Below are 18,014 nucleotides of genomic sequence, written 5' to 3'. Positions count from 1 at the left end.
GTGATCCCTGTTGTAAACACATAAAAAGACGTACGTGTAATGTGGGAGGAGATGAGGTCAACTAAAACAGCAGGACCTTACAACATCACTTTGGGGGCTTCTCTCTCTCCCACATACACACAGAGCTGTGTCAGCAATAAGGCTGCATATCAAGTCATTCCTTTCATAATCTTATCTTTTATCATTCCCCTATTGAAGGGAAGATCTTTGACAAAATCTAGACAATCTCTAATACATTTTACAGGTACATGCACATGATCCTCAAGCTCAGGTCCTCTACCACAGGCCTGGGAGTTTGAGGGTACTGCTGCACAGCATCTTAGCTGTTCCAAGGACTGCACTCCTCTGGACAGAGACCTCAGATGTTGTGCCTGGAATCTGCTGGAGCCACTCTTCCAGTTTACAGCTCCTAATACTTCTGTTACCACTTTGGACTTTACCTTCCACATCTGCTCCAGTTCCCAGAAAGTTGATTCTGTTCCTCTGTATATAAAATTTCATCGCTCAACCAGTCTCTTCAGAGACTGGAGGCAAATAAAAATAGTGAAGTGAGGGTCTGAGGGCCCAAAGACTGAAGTGATGAAATGTTTCTCCCACTGAAAACACTACGTCCAGACGAACAAAATCAACTATCTGGGATTTCATTAAATGGATGATTGAACATCCATCAAGTTGTTCCTCAAGCCCCTGGTACTTCTCTGTTTTCTCATGCTCCCTCTTCCTGATGTTGCTGTCCACTGGGATTACCACATCTATCACAGCTGTGGTCTTCTGCTCCTTGTCAACCACCACTGCTGGTCTGTGTGGAACTTGAAGACCTCAGCCCTGTTGTTCTCAACCAACTATTTTCAATCTATACTTGGCAAAGATGTTCCTGCACGCTATCCCAGCCACTTGATTATACCTCTCAGTGTACACTTGTATGTGCAGTACAGACTGCTACTATGTGCTGGACTGTCTCTGGTCATCTTTGCACAGCCTGTAACTTGGGTCAGCTGTGGATCTGGTGCTTGGGGCCTGTTCTTGTGCTGCCATAGTCTATCCACTGCTAGGATTTCTTCTGTCAATTGTACATCCCATGGCAGGGCTTGGTCTTCCACAGTACTTCCTCCTGATATATTCATAGATGCTGCTCCTTCCCTCCTGGATCATGGCTCTGCTCACTAATCCTCGTCCTCCCACTTTTTTGTTGCTCACAGATCCTCAGGGTGCTGGACTTTGGATGGGATCCTTTGTGTACTGTGAAGACTTTTCCTTTCTGGACATCAGTGGCCAGCTCATCATTCCATCTGATGACTGGTAGGACATGCTGATTGAGGGCTTGGGTCAACAGGGACCTTTAAGGTTGGGCCCTAAAAGTGGTGTCTTTTTTAAAATCTTTGATGTTTTTAGGATTCTTCCTCTTTGTGTTGAACTTCACTGTCATTTCCTTTCCTGTTCAAGCCAACCAATCAGCACTCAAGCCACTGGGCTATAAGAGTTCACACAGGTGCTTCTCTATAGCCTCTGTGTTGATTTAATTCCCAGCAGCCCCTCTCTCTCTGGATGGCCAAAGAGTTACACAGAAAGGACCACCAATGTGGGACCATAAATCCTGCATGAGCTGTGTGACCAGGCACTGATGAAAATAACAGAAAAAAAAAATGTAATTCATAAGAATACAAGCAGTAAATGTCTCCCATTGTTTTTATTTCAAGGTGCAACATTAAGACAATGAATGGGGCTCCTTGTGACACAAATATGCTGTTTATTAACAAGCAACAGTAAGACAATTATTTCTACGTCCATGTTCCCTGCTGCAGGTCTGTCCATCCCTCCTTCCCCTGCTGATGGCTGCAGTGCATCTGACTCCCCGTTCCACATACCCGTGTACACGTACATAATCTATACATACAATCAATATTAGCAACAGGTTAAATAAAAGTGCTGTAAATTCATGCTACAGTGCTGTGCTAAATCAAGACCTACGAGTCCTCTTTTGTAAAGAAGTAAAACTTCACCTTTACTTAATTTCTTTACAAAAAAAGTTTCATTTGTAAACCACCCAAACTCTTTTACAGGCTGCAAAGCAGTCCCTTTGAATCAGTGAATTACAGTCAGATCCCTAATAATAATTTAACTAATCGAAATCTAATTTTGAGCCGTTAAATGAACTCTGTGTGATGCTACAGTTCGATGTGTGTAAACATTAATCTCACACAAGACATTCAACGAGTTTACAGATACATACCACATCCTATCTACGTCATACAGTCAAAAAGGTACAAAAAATGTTTATGCTTCATAGGGGACAGATGAGAGCGGCTGTCAGTGAAAACAATCTAAGTTCACAGGCTTGTGATTCACCATGTAAAACATCAGTGGTATAAAAGTCATCCCAGATAAGGCAGAAACATGCCTCATGCTCAGATCAGAGCTTCACTCAACAGTGACATGAAAGAAAACAAAATAAAGTGCCTATTGTGTGAATATGTAAAGATGAGAACTGCTGTACATGAGCAGAGGTTCAGGACAGAGTTGTTTTTCAGTGTGTCGGGGCGGATGTGTCCACGGGAGCTCAGCGCAGTGAGTTGGTGGGCATACAGTCACACAGAGCCCTCCTCTCTGCCCTCAGCACCAGCGTCTCTGTCTGCAGCAGAGAAAAAAACAACAGCAACAAAAAAAAATCTTAATACATTAAACATCTGCTGAAATCAGAGATGCCAGGCATCCATTAGCACAGTGATGAATTAATTTGGGGGTTGGGTATTAAATGTACAGGTTTGTGTTCACCAGGTAGTCAAATAATCAGAAATGAATACCCTTGTTTTTATTTGTAGTTGGTCATGACAGGCACATTTGGGCTATAAGACCTCATTAATGTAATAAAAATACAAACAATAACATGGCAACAACCCTGAACCAAATGGTCCCTCACATCCCTGAGCTTGGCTCTGTTGGTGGTTTCTTCCTCTTAAAAGGGAATTCTTCCTTCCCATTCTCACCATTTACTTGCTTATAGGGGATTATCTGATTGTTGGGGTTTTCCCTCTAACACTGCAGTCTTTACCCTACAGTAAACCGCCTTGAAGCAACTGCTGCTGTGAATTGGTGCTATATAAATAACTGTACTGAACTGAGCAGAGAAATTCAATTAACTCAATTCAATTTTGCTCATATAGTCCCACCTGACAACAACAGTCATGTCAAGGAGAAATCTGTCCTGAGCACAGTGCTACAGACTGAAGAAAATGCTAAACTCATGAAAAAACATTTGGCTGTACATTAAACACAAAAGAAACATCATAAGTCAAAATAAAGAAATGGCACTGAAACGTAATAAGAAGTTTAGCCAAACAAAAAAAATCATTTCTAAGGGTTACAAAGTGCTTACTATCCATGCCTTGCACATTGTTTTATTCCCCTAGTCTGTAACTTTGGAGTTCAGCAGCTTATTGGAGGCTGGAAGAAACAACAGTTTCAGGCAGTTTGTTTTGCACTTTGGCCCTCTGAGTCTTCTTCCTGATGGCAGAGAGGAGAGGAGATGTGCAGAGTCTGCTTTGTTGCTTGTTCTGTACCAGCATACAGCCTTTATAAGGGCCTGTACTCACTTCACTCCCATGACCTTCATAGCTGTTTTATGCAAGCCTGCTCTAAAGTTGCCAAACTATTGTAATTCCATATTTAATGATGCTTAAAGGACCTGTTGCGCTTTTCTTTATTTTCTGTCACATATACACACTGTTACAATGACAGATGCTAATATTAAAGATGAGTTTCAAATAATGAGGTCAACATATAGACAGTCTCTGTGAGCCGACAGTTCCCTGCGCTAAACCCTCGGCTTCATACACTTTTTCTACTGTTGGCTCTGTAGGATGTCAAAGAGAGGGGATATTCCTTATATGGTCATCTCAGACACACAGCAGCCCCACCCACCTGCTGTTTAAGCCTTTTGTTTGTGAGGGATAGCCAATCAGAAAACAGCTTGCTAAGCTACTCTAATATAGTCCATGAATCAAACTGAAAATGATCACAGTAAGTCATGTTTAATATAGTCATAATACAAATATTAGGAGATGTTCTCCTACAGTAACTTGTATACAGTGTAAAGTATCATGCCACTTTCGCTTCCTCTGTTTCCTCCCTCTCTGTGTGCCTGTGTTTGACTGCAGGAGTGGAGTCAGGTGCGTGGGATGATGGGTCACCAGCTGCCGTTCAGCACCTCCTGCCATAAATAAATTGTACCAAGCACACTGCCTGATCGTAGACACTGTTATCTGAGCACAGCTTTATAAATCTCTTCTCTGTCTCCAGCTCCTCTGACCTGACTCCAGCCTCTGCCTTCCTCCTCCTGTAGCTCAGCTTTGGACTCTTCCCGGCCTCTCCTAGCCCTTTCTTTCCCCACATTCCCCTTTGCAAGAAGCCGCCACACATCCCCTGAACTGAATTCAATAATACAATTCATGCATAAGCCCGAGGTGCTTGGAGTGTAAAATTCTTAAGCCGCTAGACTACAAATTTCACAAATATTTCACAACAATCAAAGTGAAAGCTATAGCGACAAAAAAAAAAATTCCATATTCATTGCAGCACAGCAATTTATAGGTACATGTATTATGAGTGATCTTTGGCACAATGATGGGATTGTGTGGGTGTTTGAGGTCCTCTGGAAAAGGATCTCTACAAGCTGCACTCTACAGTTTTTATATGTATAAACTGGCAATAAATAAAAGATGACTAACCCTGAATTAAAATGCAAGTGTAGTGCATAATGTCACATTTAATATATTACAGTATGGAGAAAGATGTAAAACCAACCACCTTCCACCAAAAGTCCCATCATTATCAATTATTTTTTGAAAGAATCTCTATCAGCTAGTGTGTGGTTTGCATTAAAGACTAATCTTTAGAGTAATAACATTAAAAATGGTCTGACAGACACAAAAGGACACTGTATGATCCCTGCAAAGCATCCTGGAGAGAAGGACTTCACTTACCCTGGCATCAAGGTTGAACGCGGTCTTCTTTAGATCTTGTAGCGCCCTCTGCATAAACTCGAAGGCATGACAGTCCACACACGGGCGACCTGGAAACAGCAGAAATGAGTTCAGACACAAAGACACGGGTTTAGATTAGTGATGTGTGATACCAAGTAAATACAGGACCAGTATCACAGATACTTTCAACTTATAAAGGCAGACTGTCATGACTTATTAACTGCATGGTCACTACACTTAATCTGAGTACATTTTAATGACCAATAAATGATATTTAACACATGAAATGAGTTTTTTGGAGACCTGGAATGTAAATGTGCTTGCCCAAAAAGCCTCTGATTAGACTTCATTTCAAGGCAGATTTTAGTGTCTCCCTATGGATGAACACGTAAACTATAAAATGTATGGTGTAGAAGTAGAGAACCAGTTAGCTGACCCATATATATCAGCTAGAAAAGGCACTATAAACCATATATAAACCATATTATATGAGAGTGATTAGTCTCCAGCAGAAAGCCACTGAATGGCATGCTTTGTTGCTTATGAATTTATATTTACATTTAGAAAAAATATGATTCCTTCATTTAGATTTTTCTTTTCATCTGGCTTTTAATTTACACACAATATAAGCAAGCGTTTCCACCTAAAAGTCACTCGTAAAATAAGCATAAGTATTTTCCTTCTAATCTGCTCGGTTAAACCTAACAGAGATGGTTATATGTGTCTTTAAGTGGCAGTGGAGGCCCAGTTTCATGATCCAGGCACACATTAATTAAGATGACCTATAATTCCCTCAGTAGCACCCCTGTGAGACCTGCAGTCATTAGACTGTGGAAAGATCACTCCGGCAGGTATTCTCGCCTAAAAACATTTCAAAACTCAGAGGAAAATGAATCTCATCTTTGAATCCACCTACTTTCGGCAGGGATGACAGTCCCCGTCTCATGATCCGCATCAGCTGCCGCGAGACAGACGAGCTGCAGCGCCAGCAGGAGCACCACTGCCTGCACGTACCCGCTGGATGCCATGGCGATGATGCGGTCACTTACTCACCTTCAGTCTGGAGAGTAAAATTAAGCAGGTGTAAATGCACAAATTAAAGGGCAAAAAAAATGCCCTACACGGCCGTCAGCCAATGAAATGAAAAAAAAATATATATGGGCTTTGTTTAAACAATGGTCCAGTTTTTTAACCAGTGAATGTTTGTATGTGTCTTTAAAAGCTCAGCCCGCACACAGTAATGCCCGTTTATTTGACAACCTGCTTAATAACCTACCGTCGATCGGCCGATGATGGTTTGCAGATCACCAGATGAGCGCAAGATGCCCACCGAGTACTGTTGTATGGAGATTAAGTGAGTGCGCATGCGTGTTAGCCTGCTAAAACGTTCTTCGGGGACCCGAAATCAAGACTTCCGGTGACAACACTTAAAAAAATAAAAGCCTTGCTGAACAATTCTCCCACAGAGTTTATGGATAGGTAGGTCATGCTTTTATTGTCATGAAAATCTTTGAGAAAGTACTATAATTATTATTTTATTAGTAGACAAAATACATGTGTGAATGAGGGAGATAGGTGTAACAGTAAAGGTGGATGAGTTTAAAATCTGGGGTCAACCATCCAAAGCAACCATCAGTGCACATGCGGTGAAGAGAGTGCAGGCAGGGTGGAGCGGGTGGAGATAAGTGTCAGGGGTGATTTGTGACTGAAGGATAGCAGCAGGAATGAAGGGGGATGTTTATAAGATGGTAGTGAGACCTGCTATGATGTATGGTTTGGAGATGATGGCACTGATAATAAAAAAAAAAATTTTAAAAAAGACAGGAGGCTGAGCTGAAGATGCTCAGGTTTTCATTGGGAGTGACCAAGATGGTCAGGATTAGAAATGAGTACATCAGAGGGACAGCTCAGGTTGAGCAGTTTGGAGACAAACTTAGAGCGGCGAGGCTGAGATGGTTTGGATATGCACAGGTGAGGGATAATGGATATATTGGACAAAGGTTGCTGAAGTTGGAGCTGCTAGAGAAGAGGAAACAACCACAGAGGAGGTTCGTGGATGTCGTGAAAGAGGACAAGCAGAGGGTTGGTGTGACAGAGGACGATCCTAGGGACAGTGTGAGGTGGAGGCAAATGACCCCTGTGGTAACCCCTAAAGGGGGCAGCTGAAAGAAGAAGAAATTTTAAGATATTTACTTTATTCACCTCAGAGGTGGTAAATTCCTGTTACATTGGTTAAAAAGGTTTGAAAGCAAACATGTAACATAGTTTAAATAGACAGAATATAGTTTAATAAAACAGACAACCATGTGAGCAACCAAAACACAATTCCTACAAAATGTATTAAAAACAGTAGGGCAAATATCAGGTAAGTGTAAGTGTAGCTGACAGTGCAGAGCTGTTGCCATGACACTGCAGATGTTTCTCTGCTCAGCAGATGTGTACCACTGCATGAGCTAACAAAGACTTCCTGTATCTGCCTTGCGCCCTTGTTTACACCCTCCTCCCTAAAACTAACCAAACAGTATGTAACGGCTCCGTAGTTAAAGGTGGATTTCCCCCGCTTTCCCCGCGACTCGGCGGAGATGAATGCCCCCCACCCCGGTGTGTGGGCGGGGTCCTGACTGCTGTTTTCTTAGGTAGCCTGTTAAAATGCCCGAACTCAAAACACTTCTTTTTCCAAGATGGCGTCGATGAAGGACAGCGACACCGGCCTGTGGCTTCACAACAAACTAGGATCCACGGACGAGCTCTGGACGCCCCCGAGCATCGCTTCGCTCCTCACCGTGTCAGTTATCGACAACATACGGCTTTGTTTTTCGAGCCTGTCGCCGCCGGTGAAGCTGAAACTCCTGCTCGGGATGCTGCACCTTCCGCGGCGGACCGTTGACGAGGTGGGTTAGCTCGCCTTTAGCCTTGCAGGTACGGTAAGCCGTCATAACTCGGGATTCGCGGCTTAGAAATGAGCCGATGGCTGCACTAAATGAAAGCACTCCTGCAGCTGCAATTGTTTGGAGTTAATTTTTAAAGTCTAGCCATGTAATTAAGTCTTTCCAGCTAGCACTGCGCTACCAGCTAACGCAAGAAGCGCCAAACTCATTATTTCTTCGACACGCCGCTGTATTTTCACCCCGGCTTCAGGACAGAAAACATGTTTACGAATCCACTCTAACGACGCTATACTCCTGGCTAACTTTTCCCCTGCACGCGTTTGTTTTTCCAGTGGTTGTTTACCAGCTACAGCTGGTAACGTTAGCCTAGCGGGGCTCGCACGGACATTGTGGTGGGATGGGCGGCTGAGAGCTGGCGCTGGGCTGGAGGGCGGTACCAGCTCCCGGTCCCACATATCACCTGTCTACCCCCACCCCCACCCCTGCAGGAAACCCTGCACACCCGTCATTCGTGTGGATTATATATTCACGCTGTTTATAAAAATGCTAAAGTATTAATCCATTTCATCCAAGCACCGTGTTTGTTCAAAGAAGCATTCAAGTGTGGTGTTTAAATATAAGTGACGGTGACTTTAACTTCAGGTTTGATTTTCTGCTTACAAACGCCGAGGTTTTGGATTTCCACTAAGAGGAAATCCGCTCAATTTTAATGCAGGTATTTATTTTTATTAAATAAGTGGGGGTGAAGGACAACAACAAGTGTGAAGGGGAAGGTTTACAAGATGGCAGTGAGACCTGCAGTCATGTATTGTTTGAAGACAGTGGCACTGACCGGCAGGAGGCCGAACTGTTGGTGTCACAGCGGACGATGTTAAGGTTTTCATTGGGAGTGACCAGCATGAACAGGATTAGAAATGAGTGCAGCTCAGCTCGAGCAGTTTGGAGTTAGAGAGGCAAGGCTGAGATGGGTTGGACTTTTGCAGAGAAGGGATAGTGGATATGTGGGACAAAGGATGTTGAAAAAGGAGCTGCCAGGCAGGAAGAAAAGAGGAAGACCACAGAGGAGGTTCATGGATGCACTGAAGGAGGACATGCAGAGGGTTGGTGTGACAGAGGAGGATGCTGGGGATAGGGTGAGATGGAGGCAGATGATCCACTGTGTTTATCAGATGGTCAGGAAATAGGCCTCAGTGGTGGGGACCAGAACCACTGCAGGTGAAGATAAGTTTCAGCCACAGCCAAAGGAAGTTTATTATTATTATTATTATTATTATTATTATTATTATTATTATTATTATATAGATTATTATTATTATTATAGGTTTGTCAAACATCTGTCAAATAAAGTAACACACTCATTGCCTTTACTGTATGTGGGTCAGTAAAGCTTACCTTTGTGGTCACCCACCAAGGACCGACGATAAGCCACAAAAAAACCCGAACTCTGTGTACTGTACTGTCACTGTGTGCACATTTTAGAAGCAAACTGGTAAATAACTGTAATTAGTATGTTAATGTTAGTGCAGCTGATTTTAAATTAGATTGTTTTCATTGTTGGTCTGATCATTTATGGAGGATTGTAATTAGCCAGTCGGTGGATTTTCACTGCTCATTATTGTGGCTGAACTAAACCATAACGACTTAATGGTTTAATGGTTATTTTTTGACAACACTGAACATAAAAGTGCAGGGAGGTGGACAGAGTCTGTAAACTTAACTGTATTTTATGAATATTATTAACATGATGTTTGCATTTAATGGTTAATTCGAGTTGTCCTCCTCTCAGCTGTGTGATCTGTTGGATCACCTCTCTTCAATGACCTTCACCACACAAAATTAAGTTTCTTTGTATCTGATAAACTCTTGAAATTAAAGTTATTTGAATGTTGATTTTATGCTGGATTTTCCAGACATGGAGGTTGTGTTTGTACAGTATTGAAAATATGTTATAGTTTGTCAAATCTCAGGGTGGTGTGTTTAGTGGAGGCAGATGATCCGCTGTGTGTATGTCATGATGTTCTTAAAAACAAATTGCTGTGGGCGTCTTTATTTTAATGTACGTATCCAAAAGCAGAAAAACTGATCTTAAAGGTCTCGTGATTGCCCGTAACTTCAGTAAAAGTAGACCTAAGTAGCAACAAGCACATTTTGTTTTACCTGTAACAGTAAGTGGCATACGCTCGGTCATCTGGAAACATTGTTGCACACTTAAGAGTTTGGTTTGTAACAAATGTGGTTAGCACCTTTTTAGAGGAAAAGTGTGTGTCTAAAAATAAGTTAAAGTGACTGCACACTCACATTCAAACTGTGGGAGGATATGGTGCAACACGTCACTTGGACTTGCACTGTTTTCTTAATCATAAGTACAGAGTAGAAAGTAAAATACAGGCTCAGCTGTTAATCTGTTGTAATACAATTTTAATGCTAAAGTAACTTTAATGACTGTATGCAGTGTTTCACTAATGCCACTTTTCTTGCCAGATGAAGGAAGCCCTGTCGGAGATAATCCAGCTGGCTACGGTGGATTCAGAGCCCTGGGTGCTGATGGTTGCAGACATCCTCAAGTCCTTCCCAGAGACCGGCTCGCTCAATCTGGACTTGGAGGAGCAGAATCCAAATGTGCAGGATATCCTCGGAGAGCTCAGGGAGAAAGGTAGTTTTATATTAATTTGCATTGTTTCCCTTGTTGTTGTCTTTAAACATTTAAATAAATGAAAATGCAGAGACATGGTGTCTTTGAGGAAACGGGAAGCCAAGATGATCTGACCACAAATCAAACTCATAAAGATTTAAAGTGGAAATACTTCTGTCATTTTTTCCTGTTGTTGTATTTAGGTTTGTGTTAGGACATTCACTGATCTCATGGAAATACATCTTCAGACTCAAGCTTTTATTTAATTAAAATCATTTCTTATTTTATTGAAATATTTACTCATGTTTTTCCTTCATTGTTTTTCATTAGATTCGTCCTTATCTAGCTCCTTTATGCTTATTTGACTTAATTTTTTTTATACTATTTGAGCCTCCTCTTTTATGTAGTTTTGTCAAATTGTATTTTACTTGTGACCTGTTTTGAAGCTGTTATATAGGTTGTGTTTAATTTTTGGCTGCAGTAGCAAACAAATTTCCCAACTTTATGGATAAATAAAATATCTGTTAAAGGAAATGCTCAACAGGCCATTTAGCAGAGTCAGGTGGTATAATGCTGACCAGCCACACACAGATGCACTGTGATCCATGCTGTAGTTAACATCTCTCCTCCTCCTCCTCAGTGGGCGAGTGTGAGGCGTCGGCCATGCTTCCTCTGGAATGCCAGTACCTGAATAAGAGTGCGTTGACCACTCTGGTGGGACCGCTCACACTCCCCGTCAAACATTTCCAGCTGAAGAGGAAGCCCAAGAGTGCAACCCTGAGAGCAGAGCTGCTGCAGAAATGTAAGTTAATTTGATAATCGCCAATACACAGTCTGTGGCCCACACATCTGTGATCATCAAGGAGTCACTTTTTGTGTTTATTTATTTTGATCTGCTAGCTGTTTGTTTGTTGAGGTTCGTTCTCCATCGGTAGCTTTACTTCCAGCATCTTCCAGCTCCAGTTTTGCACTTTTTCCTAATAAAGAAATTGTCAGATGAGTTCAGACTCAGAGACGTCAAAATTTTTAAGAATGTTTCTTTTTATACCCACAGATTTTATTATTTATTTTTTATGGCAATTTTAAATTAATTTATAAAATTGGAAATTAAAGGACAGCCTGACTGTGATACCTCCACCACCCATATTTTGGGAATAACTGCTGTACGCCACTTTGTGAAAGGGTCTTCTTTTTTTTTTTTTTTTAATGTATATTTTCATAAGTCATAATGTGAAAGATGTTCATTTGTGTTCTCATTTCACTGTACCAGAGAGGTTGTCAATGTTTGGTTTCCTTCAGGCTTGTAATGCCCCAGTTAACATATTTTATATCTACTTCTTTTTATAGCTACAGAGACAGCACAGCAGCTGAAAAAGACAGCCGGAGTGCCTTTTCATGCCAAAGGGAGAGGGTTGGTCAAAAAGATTGACACTACAAGTGAGTTACAAAAAAAAAAAAAGATGATGATGATGAATGAACATAGATCTGCTCCTGTAGGACCATGACAAGAACCATTCATACTAAAAATCATTTGAATTATTTCACATGATGGATGGTAAACTTTCTGCCATGGGCTTCAATGTTTGTGTTACAGCTCCTCTTAAGGGGATTCCCAAAGCCCCGTTCCGCAGCCCCACCACCCCCAGTATGTTCAGCCCTCCCAGTAACCGCACACCTATTGCCCCCGCACGGACTCCCCTACGTAAGGAGAGGGGGGTCAAGGTAAGTCGTGCCCAGTATATCCTTTTACTGCCACTTTTGTTCTTTTATCTTTGTGCTTCATTTTCATTCAGCTCCTGTGGTATTTGAGTGACTGAGGGCTTTTTTTGTCCTCTTCTTTTCAGCTGTTGGATATTTCAGAGCTGGACATGGTTGGAGCTGGAAGAGAGGCTAAGAGGAGGCGAAAGACTTTGGGTAACTATATTTACAGTCCTTCATCAATGCAAGTTTAGAGTTACCCCCTTAAATTTAATGCTCAGGAAAATGTGGTTGTGTTCGTGCTTAAATTATGCTTTTTTATGATATAGAAACAGAGGCCGGAGAGAAAGCAGCCAAAGAAGACGCAGTGGTGGAAAACACCACACCCGACTATGCTGCCGGCCTGGTTTCTGCACAGGTACTTTTAACGCAACATATACCGTATTTCCCGTCCTTGCTTGCGACTCTGTCATCTTAGGTTTACTCTTTTGTTTTGTTTCTCAGAAACTGGGATCACTGAACGAGAATCCTCTGCCATCAACCAGTTACCTACCAGCCACGCCCAGCATGGTTCCCTCCTCGTCTTACATTCCCAGCTCCGAGGCACAGCCAGGTTAGCCGCTTAGCACCCAGGGTGTAGTGCTTTGTTTTCACTCAGAGAAGTAAATTCCCTGCTTATGTCTTTCCTTGACTTCTTCCTCCAAAGCCAATGCTGGTGGTTCAGGTAGGGACACGCTGCAGACGGCTCGCCAGCCAGAGGAGTCAGCGACAGCTGGCACAGGTGCCAATGCCACCTTACCGAGCCAGTATAAGCAGAGGACACCTATGTACAACGCGGGCACCACAGCAAACCCTGCAACCCCCGCATCCCCCAGCACACCGGTATCCACCCCGGCCAGCAACGGGCCACCAGCAGCTGCGACAGCCAGCCAGCCAGAGACCCCCACTCAGCCTCCCAGCACGCCTCAGACCCCCACCCCGACGGCAGCCCCTACACCACCACAGCCACAGCCCAAAAAGAACCTCTCGCTTACGGTAAGGTGGAACATTGGTCAAATAAAGCCCGTTAAGACTTCTGCATTTCAGAGTCTGTCCACTGAGCCCGTGTACTAAAACTGTGAAACTGAAGAAATAACCCTCTGCCACATGCTGTTTCTGACCCTCAGAGAGACCAGATGTACGCTGCCCAGGAGATGTTCAAGACAGCCAACAAGGTCACAAGGCCAGAGAAGGCCCTCATCCTGGGCTTCATGGCTGGATCCAGAGGTAGGAGGAACTTTACACAAGCCGCTCCATGCACAAATATAGCAGAACAGTTTTTTCATAAACACTCATTTCTTTCTCACAGCGTAAGAATGCAAAAGGACAGATTATTTAGCTTGTCAGTTATACTTGCTGTTGGACCTGTTTGTTTTGTTTTGATTCAGTCCACCTTTTTTTTTTTTTTTGCAAATGACCTTTAACACATTCACAAAAAGGAAACTCTAACCTCTGCATGGCTGTACAAAGAGTAGTGCAGTACACTTCCCTCACAGCTAAATATTAACTTGAAATGTATTTATTCCTACGCTGGCATTTAAAAAAAGTAATATTTTTATTTTAATCACTCTTAAATTTTTTTTTTTTTTTTTGGTTTGTTGCGTTATAACCACAAAACTAAAATAAAGGTAAAAATCTCTTAATGAAAATAAAAAAAATACTCGTGTACTTGGAAGGATTCGTCTTGTCCTAATATAGCCACAACCACAGATTTCCAAAGCAAATGTGAATGCTTCCTTTTAGTGGGATAAATGCAAACACAAACATGCAAACACAGAACGCGGGTTGACTCTAGGTATTACGGATATATGTTGGTCTATCAGAAGCGTAACAATTCTGAAACAGGCTGAAAAAAAAAAAAAAACAGGTGAAATTCTGATGAACGATACAAATATCATATACCCTTGTGGAGCCATTAAGACATGCTTATTCTTGCAAAAGCCTTAATGTTTAAAGATTGTTCAGGTAACAAGTTAAGTAGCAATAAACCAAAATAATGAAGTTTGTTTATGATCGAGTGGACAGGCCTTTGTTTTTCATCCCCTCTAAAGAAAAACGGAGGTATCAGCCAAACTGTGGTTTTGGAGAATTGTTAAACTCAGTTAATCTAGAGGAGTTTGACTGTGTGAAGGTGAATTTAAAGGGCACTCACACAACAGTAACATTGTTCTCGGACATTAAACTTCAGTCACACAGGCCTGGAGGCCAGGTGGAGGACACTCTAGCAACTTCCAGTCAGTAGGGGGAGAGAAAAACAAAAGAAAGAAGTGTATTTCCTGACTGGTTGTGAGTGGTTGCCGTGTAACCAATTTCACCCAGTGAAATTGGTTACACGGAAGGTGCTGCACCAAAAACCTCTTTGTGGCTGCTTTGTTCTCTGTCAGATTTCTGCAGTTGCCTGTAGTTTGCATGGAATACGTCAACTTGTCTGCAAACACTTGCCAGCTAACCTCTGAATGGTAGTAAAACTTGAAACAGTGCAACACAAAACAGAAATGGAGACCTGCTGTCTTCATAGTAAAAGTTGTGCCTTACTGCTACAACCAGTTTCAAAATGTGACCGGTCTTCATTTCTGGTTTGTGTTGCACTTTTCGCCAGTTTCACCTAGAAACTGCCACCAACCTCCAGCAACCACTCACAGACTAATTAGGGAATATACATTTTCCCCCAGTGAGCGGAGGTCATCGGGGTCACTGACCAGTCTCTAGGCCCGTGTGACTGGGGCCTAAGCTATCCACAGTGAACTGTGAACACACAGTGGGCAAGAGTGGCCTGCTACTCTGCACTTAGCCTTGCAACTTGAGAGTGAAGGTGTGCATGTTCTTAAGTTACAATTAAAGATTGTGCAGAGCTATTTCAACATAGAACATATTTTGCTGCCATTTTATTTGTAAGTAAAATGTATTTAGATAGCACCTTTCTAGATAAGGATCGCAAAGCGCTTCACAGCAACAATCGGCATACTTTCTCAGGGACAGCTTGGAAGCATTATAATGAGGTTTAGAAAAGTAGTCAGGTTTTGTGAATGAAGCATTCTTCACTGAATACAAACTTAAAACATGAAAAGATTCAAAAATGTATTGGTTACAGGAAATAAAGGGATCTGAATTCCCTGTACTCATCCACACAGTCGCTGCTTGTGTTCAGAGAAGATATTTAAGAGCATAACAGTTTATTGCAGTCAGTGGCATGAATGCACTAACAGGTACAGTAGATGTCCCTCATGGTTTCTCATCACTTATGCAAACCCCTCCTCCGGCCTTTTGCAGAGAACCCGTGCCCGGAGCAAGGGGACATCATCCAGATCAAGCTGAGCGAGCACACGGAGGTTTTGCCCAAAGCCGACGGCACCGGCAGCACCACCATGCTGGTGGACACAGTCTTCGAAATGAACTACTCCACAGGACAGTGGACCCGCCTCAAGAAATACAAACCCATCACCAATACCTCCTGAGGCACTGCGCTCACGCAGCAACCCGACGCGGAATCCACTTCAGACATGTTTACGCACAGTTACAAGTATTTGCATACAAATTTGGGCCAAATCGAGCACGGGGAGGGTGAGAGATTTTCAAGGAGAGAAAGGTCCTCCCTTTTGCTGCACCTCCAAAATGTGGGACTCTTTGAAGAACTTTTTTTTTTTTTTGGGGGGGGGGGGGGGGGGGGGGTGTTTCTCTTACCCTTTTATTGTTTTATGTCACTTTCGATTTCTGAATAATGCTGTTGACAGGAGAGAGAGATACACGAGTCTGAGCAGAGGAGTTATTCCCACGGCAGGCACCTGTCAGCGTTTGTACTGCAGTACAACCGTGTCACGTGTTTAGAAAGAGGACGAAACGTTTGTATTTTTCTGTGCAAATGTGACGTTTGCAGCTTATTCTTCTACCTTTCAGAACGACTCATGTTTGTGGCAAAACAAAGACGGTCATTGTAAAGGTGGCAAAGTGAACTAGTTCTTAAAGCTGTCCAGTTCTGTTTTGGAGCCTTCTGGTAGATGTTTAATAATTTTTCATCCTTTTTCAAAAGAAGGGAAGAAAATAAATTAAGACTCCAGCAGGTGTTCCTCTTCTTTCTTAACTCACTCTGACAAAATGTTTAACCTGAACATTTGCTGTTTAAACACATGCTTATTAAGTTGTCTCCAGTGACCCGTGTGTGTGTGTGTGTGTGTGTGTGTGTGTGTCTGTAATGTCATGTCTCGAATGTGGTTTTGTTGTCACATTTAGTCTGCGTCCTTCCTGTGTCTGACTCCCTACCCTGCTCATGTGCTCTGTGCACCTTGATGCAAAGACAGAAAGTTAATTTAGCAACACGGGGCAGAGAGCTGCTTCTGAAACAATAAAAAGTACTAAGACTTTAAGGGTATCTCAGAGTATTGGTACAGCAGGATTTTAGCAGTATGTGTCCTTGCAGTTCAAAACTGGGAGTTCACAAACACTGTAGTACGAAACTTTAGTATCTGGGTGGGGATACCGGAGTATGTAAGCATGTGTTACTACACAAGCGTTAATATCCCATAATATATCTAATGCACAAAGAGCACCGATGAGTATTTCTGAAAGTCTTGTTACAGTGAAGCTGAAATATGAAAACATTTTTTTCTTTACTGAATTCAAATCAGCTCACTTTTTTTTTTTTTATTATTATTATTAACCAAGTTCATTCTTTACGTTCACTTGTGATTCTTGTCTTGAACTTGACAGCGGGGCAATGCTAACACTGTTTTCATGTCATTACAGTAGATGTCGTCCAGTAACACTGAGAAATGTTGGAGTCATTGTTGAGCAGGATATGTCCTTCATTGCACATATTAAACAAATACGTAGGACTGTTTTTTTGCATTTTGATCTCCAAAATTAGAAACATCCTGTCTCAGAGTGAAGCTGAATAGCTAATTCATGCTTTTATTACTTCATTATCAAGCTGTCCTAAAAGCTCCCTGAAAAGCCTTCAGCTGATCCAAAATGCTGCAGCTAGAGTACTGACAGGGACTAGAAAGAGAGAGCATATTTCTCCCATATTGGCTTCTCTTCATTGGCTCCCTGTTAAATCCAGAATCAAATTTAAAATCCTTCTCCTCACATACAAGGGCTTGAATAATCAGGCCCCATCTTATCTCAAAGACCTTTTAGTACCATATCACCCTAACAGAGCACTTTGCTCTCAGACTGCTGGCTTACGTGTGGTTGCTAGGATACTTAAGAGTAGAATGGGAGGCAGAGCCTTCAGCTTTCAGGCGCCTCTTCTGTGGAACCAGCTTCCAGCTTGGATTTGGGAGACAGACACTCTCTATTTTTAAGATTAGGCTTAAAACTTTACTTTATGATAAAGCTTATAGTTGGGGCTGGATCAGGTGACCCTGAACCATCCCTTAGCTATGCTTGCAAATGTCCATGTCATTGAGAAAGTTCCGAGTGCGGTGAGGCTTAAAGTACTTTTTTTTCACAAGACCCCACCAATATGATTTTTTGGTGGGTTTTTTTTCTAATTGTAAGGGCCTTCCCTACAATAAAAAGCACCTTGAGACCGTTGTTAACTGGTGTTCTATAAAACTGAATGGAATTAAAGATGGGCATAGCCACCCTGACAATACCCTGTAGTTTTGAAACCTCAACTTTAGCTGTTTGGCCAATGCCATGTTGATTTCTTTAAGTCAAGAAACCTACAAAAAAGGCATTTTTTTATATATATATAAAAACACCTCCCCTTCCTCAGGTCTTATGAAATAGAAAACCATGTTTCATACCCAACTGTAAAAATGGCTTAATGCTATAAAT

At 42.1% G+C, this 18,014-nt stretch overlaps 2 protein-coding genes across 2 annotated transcripts; one reads left to right on the top strand and one right to left on the bottom strand.

Moving 5' to 3' along the window:
• Positions 1–1,727: 1,727 nt before the first annotated feature.
• Positions 1,728–6,416, bottom strand: nicol1 (NELL2 interacting cell ontogeny regulator 1). Its single transcript, XM_030753329.1, has 4 exons — positions 6,256–6,416; positions 5,896–6,039; positions 4,980–5,068; positions 1,728–2,629 (listed from the first exon to the last, which is right to left on the bottom strand). Exons 2-4 carry the CDS (start codon positions 6,005–6,007, stop codon positions 2,558–2,560), a joined length of 273 nt encoding a protein of 90 aa, XP_030609189.1. The 5' UTR covers positions 6,008–6,039; positions 6,256–6,416; the 3' UTR covers positions 1,728–2,557.
• A 1,032-nt stretch (positions 6,417–7,448) lies between these two features.
• On the top strand, positions 7,449–15,877 carry nelfa (negative elongation factor complex member A). The gene is made up of 11 exons (XM_030753278.1): positions 7,449–7,870; positions 10,349–10,520; positions 11,140–11,301; positions 11,847–11,936; positions 12,094–12,221; positions 12,344–12,413; positions 12,527–12,615; positions 12,702–12,810; positions 12,904–13,232; positions 13,364–13,463; positions 15,507–15,877. Exons 1-11 carry the CDS (start codon positions 7,661–7,663, stop codon positions 15,689–15,691), a joined length of 1,644 nt encoding a protein of 547 aa, XP_030609138.1. The 5' UTR covers positions 7,449–7,660; the 3' UTR covers positions 15,692–15,877.
• The last annotated feature ends 2,137 nt before the right edge of the window (positions 15,878–18,014 follow it).

This window comes from Archocentrus centrarchus, chromosome 18, assembly GCF_007364275.1.
Source record: "Archocentrus centrarchus isolate MPI-CPG fArcCen1 chromosome 18, fArcCen1, whole genome shotgun sequence".
Lineage (NCBI taxonomy): Eukaryota > Metazoa > Chordata > Actinopteri > Cichliformes > Cichlidae > Archocentrus > Archocentrus centrarchus.
The sequence above is the reverse complement of the archived record's forward strand: the minus strand, read 5'-3'. Positions and strand labels throughout refer to the sequence as shown.

Excerpts from the sequence above, each read along its gene's own strand:
- nicol1 (XM_030753329.1), bottom strand. The coding sequence starts at position 6,007 with ATGGCATCCAGCGGGTACGTGCAGGCAGTGGTGCTCCTGCTGGCGCTG. Across the intron at positions 5,069-5,895 it reads GACTGTCATCCCTGCCGAAA|GTCGCCCGTGTGTGGACTGT; the intron begins GTAGGTGGATTC and ends TGCTGTTTCCAG. Across the intron at positions 2,630-4,979 it reads CGTTCAACCTTGATGCCAGG|ACAGAGACGCTGGTGCTGAG; the intron begins GTAAGTGAAGTC and ends TCTCTGCTGCAG.
- nelfa (XM_030753278.1), top strand. The coding sequence starts at position 7,661 with ATGGCGTCGATGAAGGACAGCGACACCGGCCTGTGGCTTCACAACAAA. Across the intron at positions 12,414-12,526 it reads GAGGAGGCGAAAGACTTTGG|AAACAGAGGCCGGAGAGAAA; the intron begins GTAACTATATTT and ends TTTATGATATAG. Across the intron at positions 13,464-15,506 it reads CTTCATGGCTGGATCCAGAG|AGAACCCGTGCCCGGAGCAA; the intron begins GTAGGAGGAACT and ends GGCCTTTTGCAG.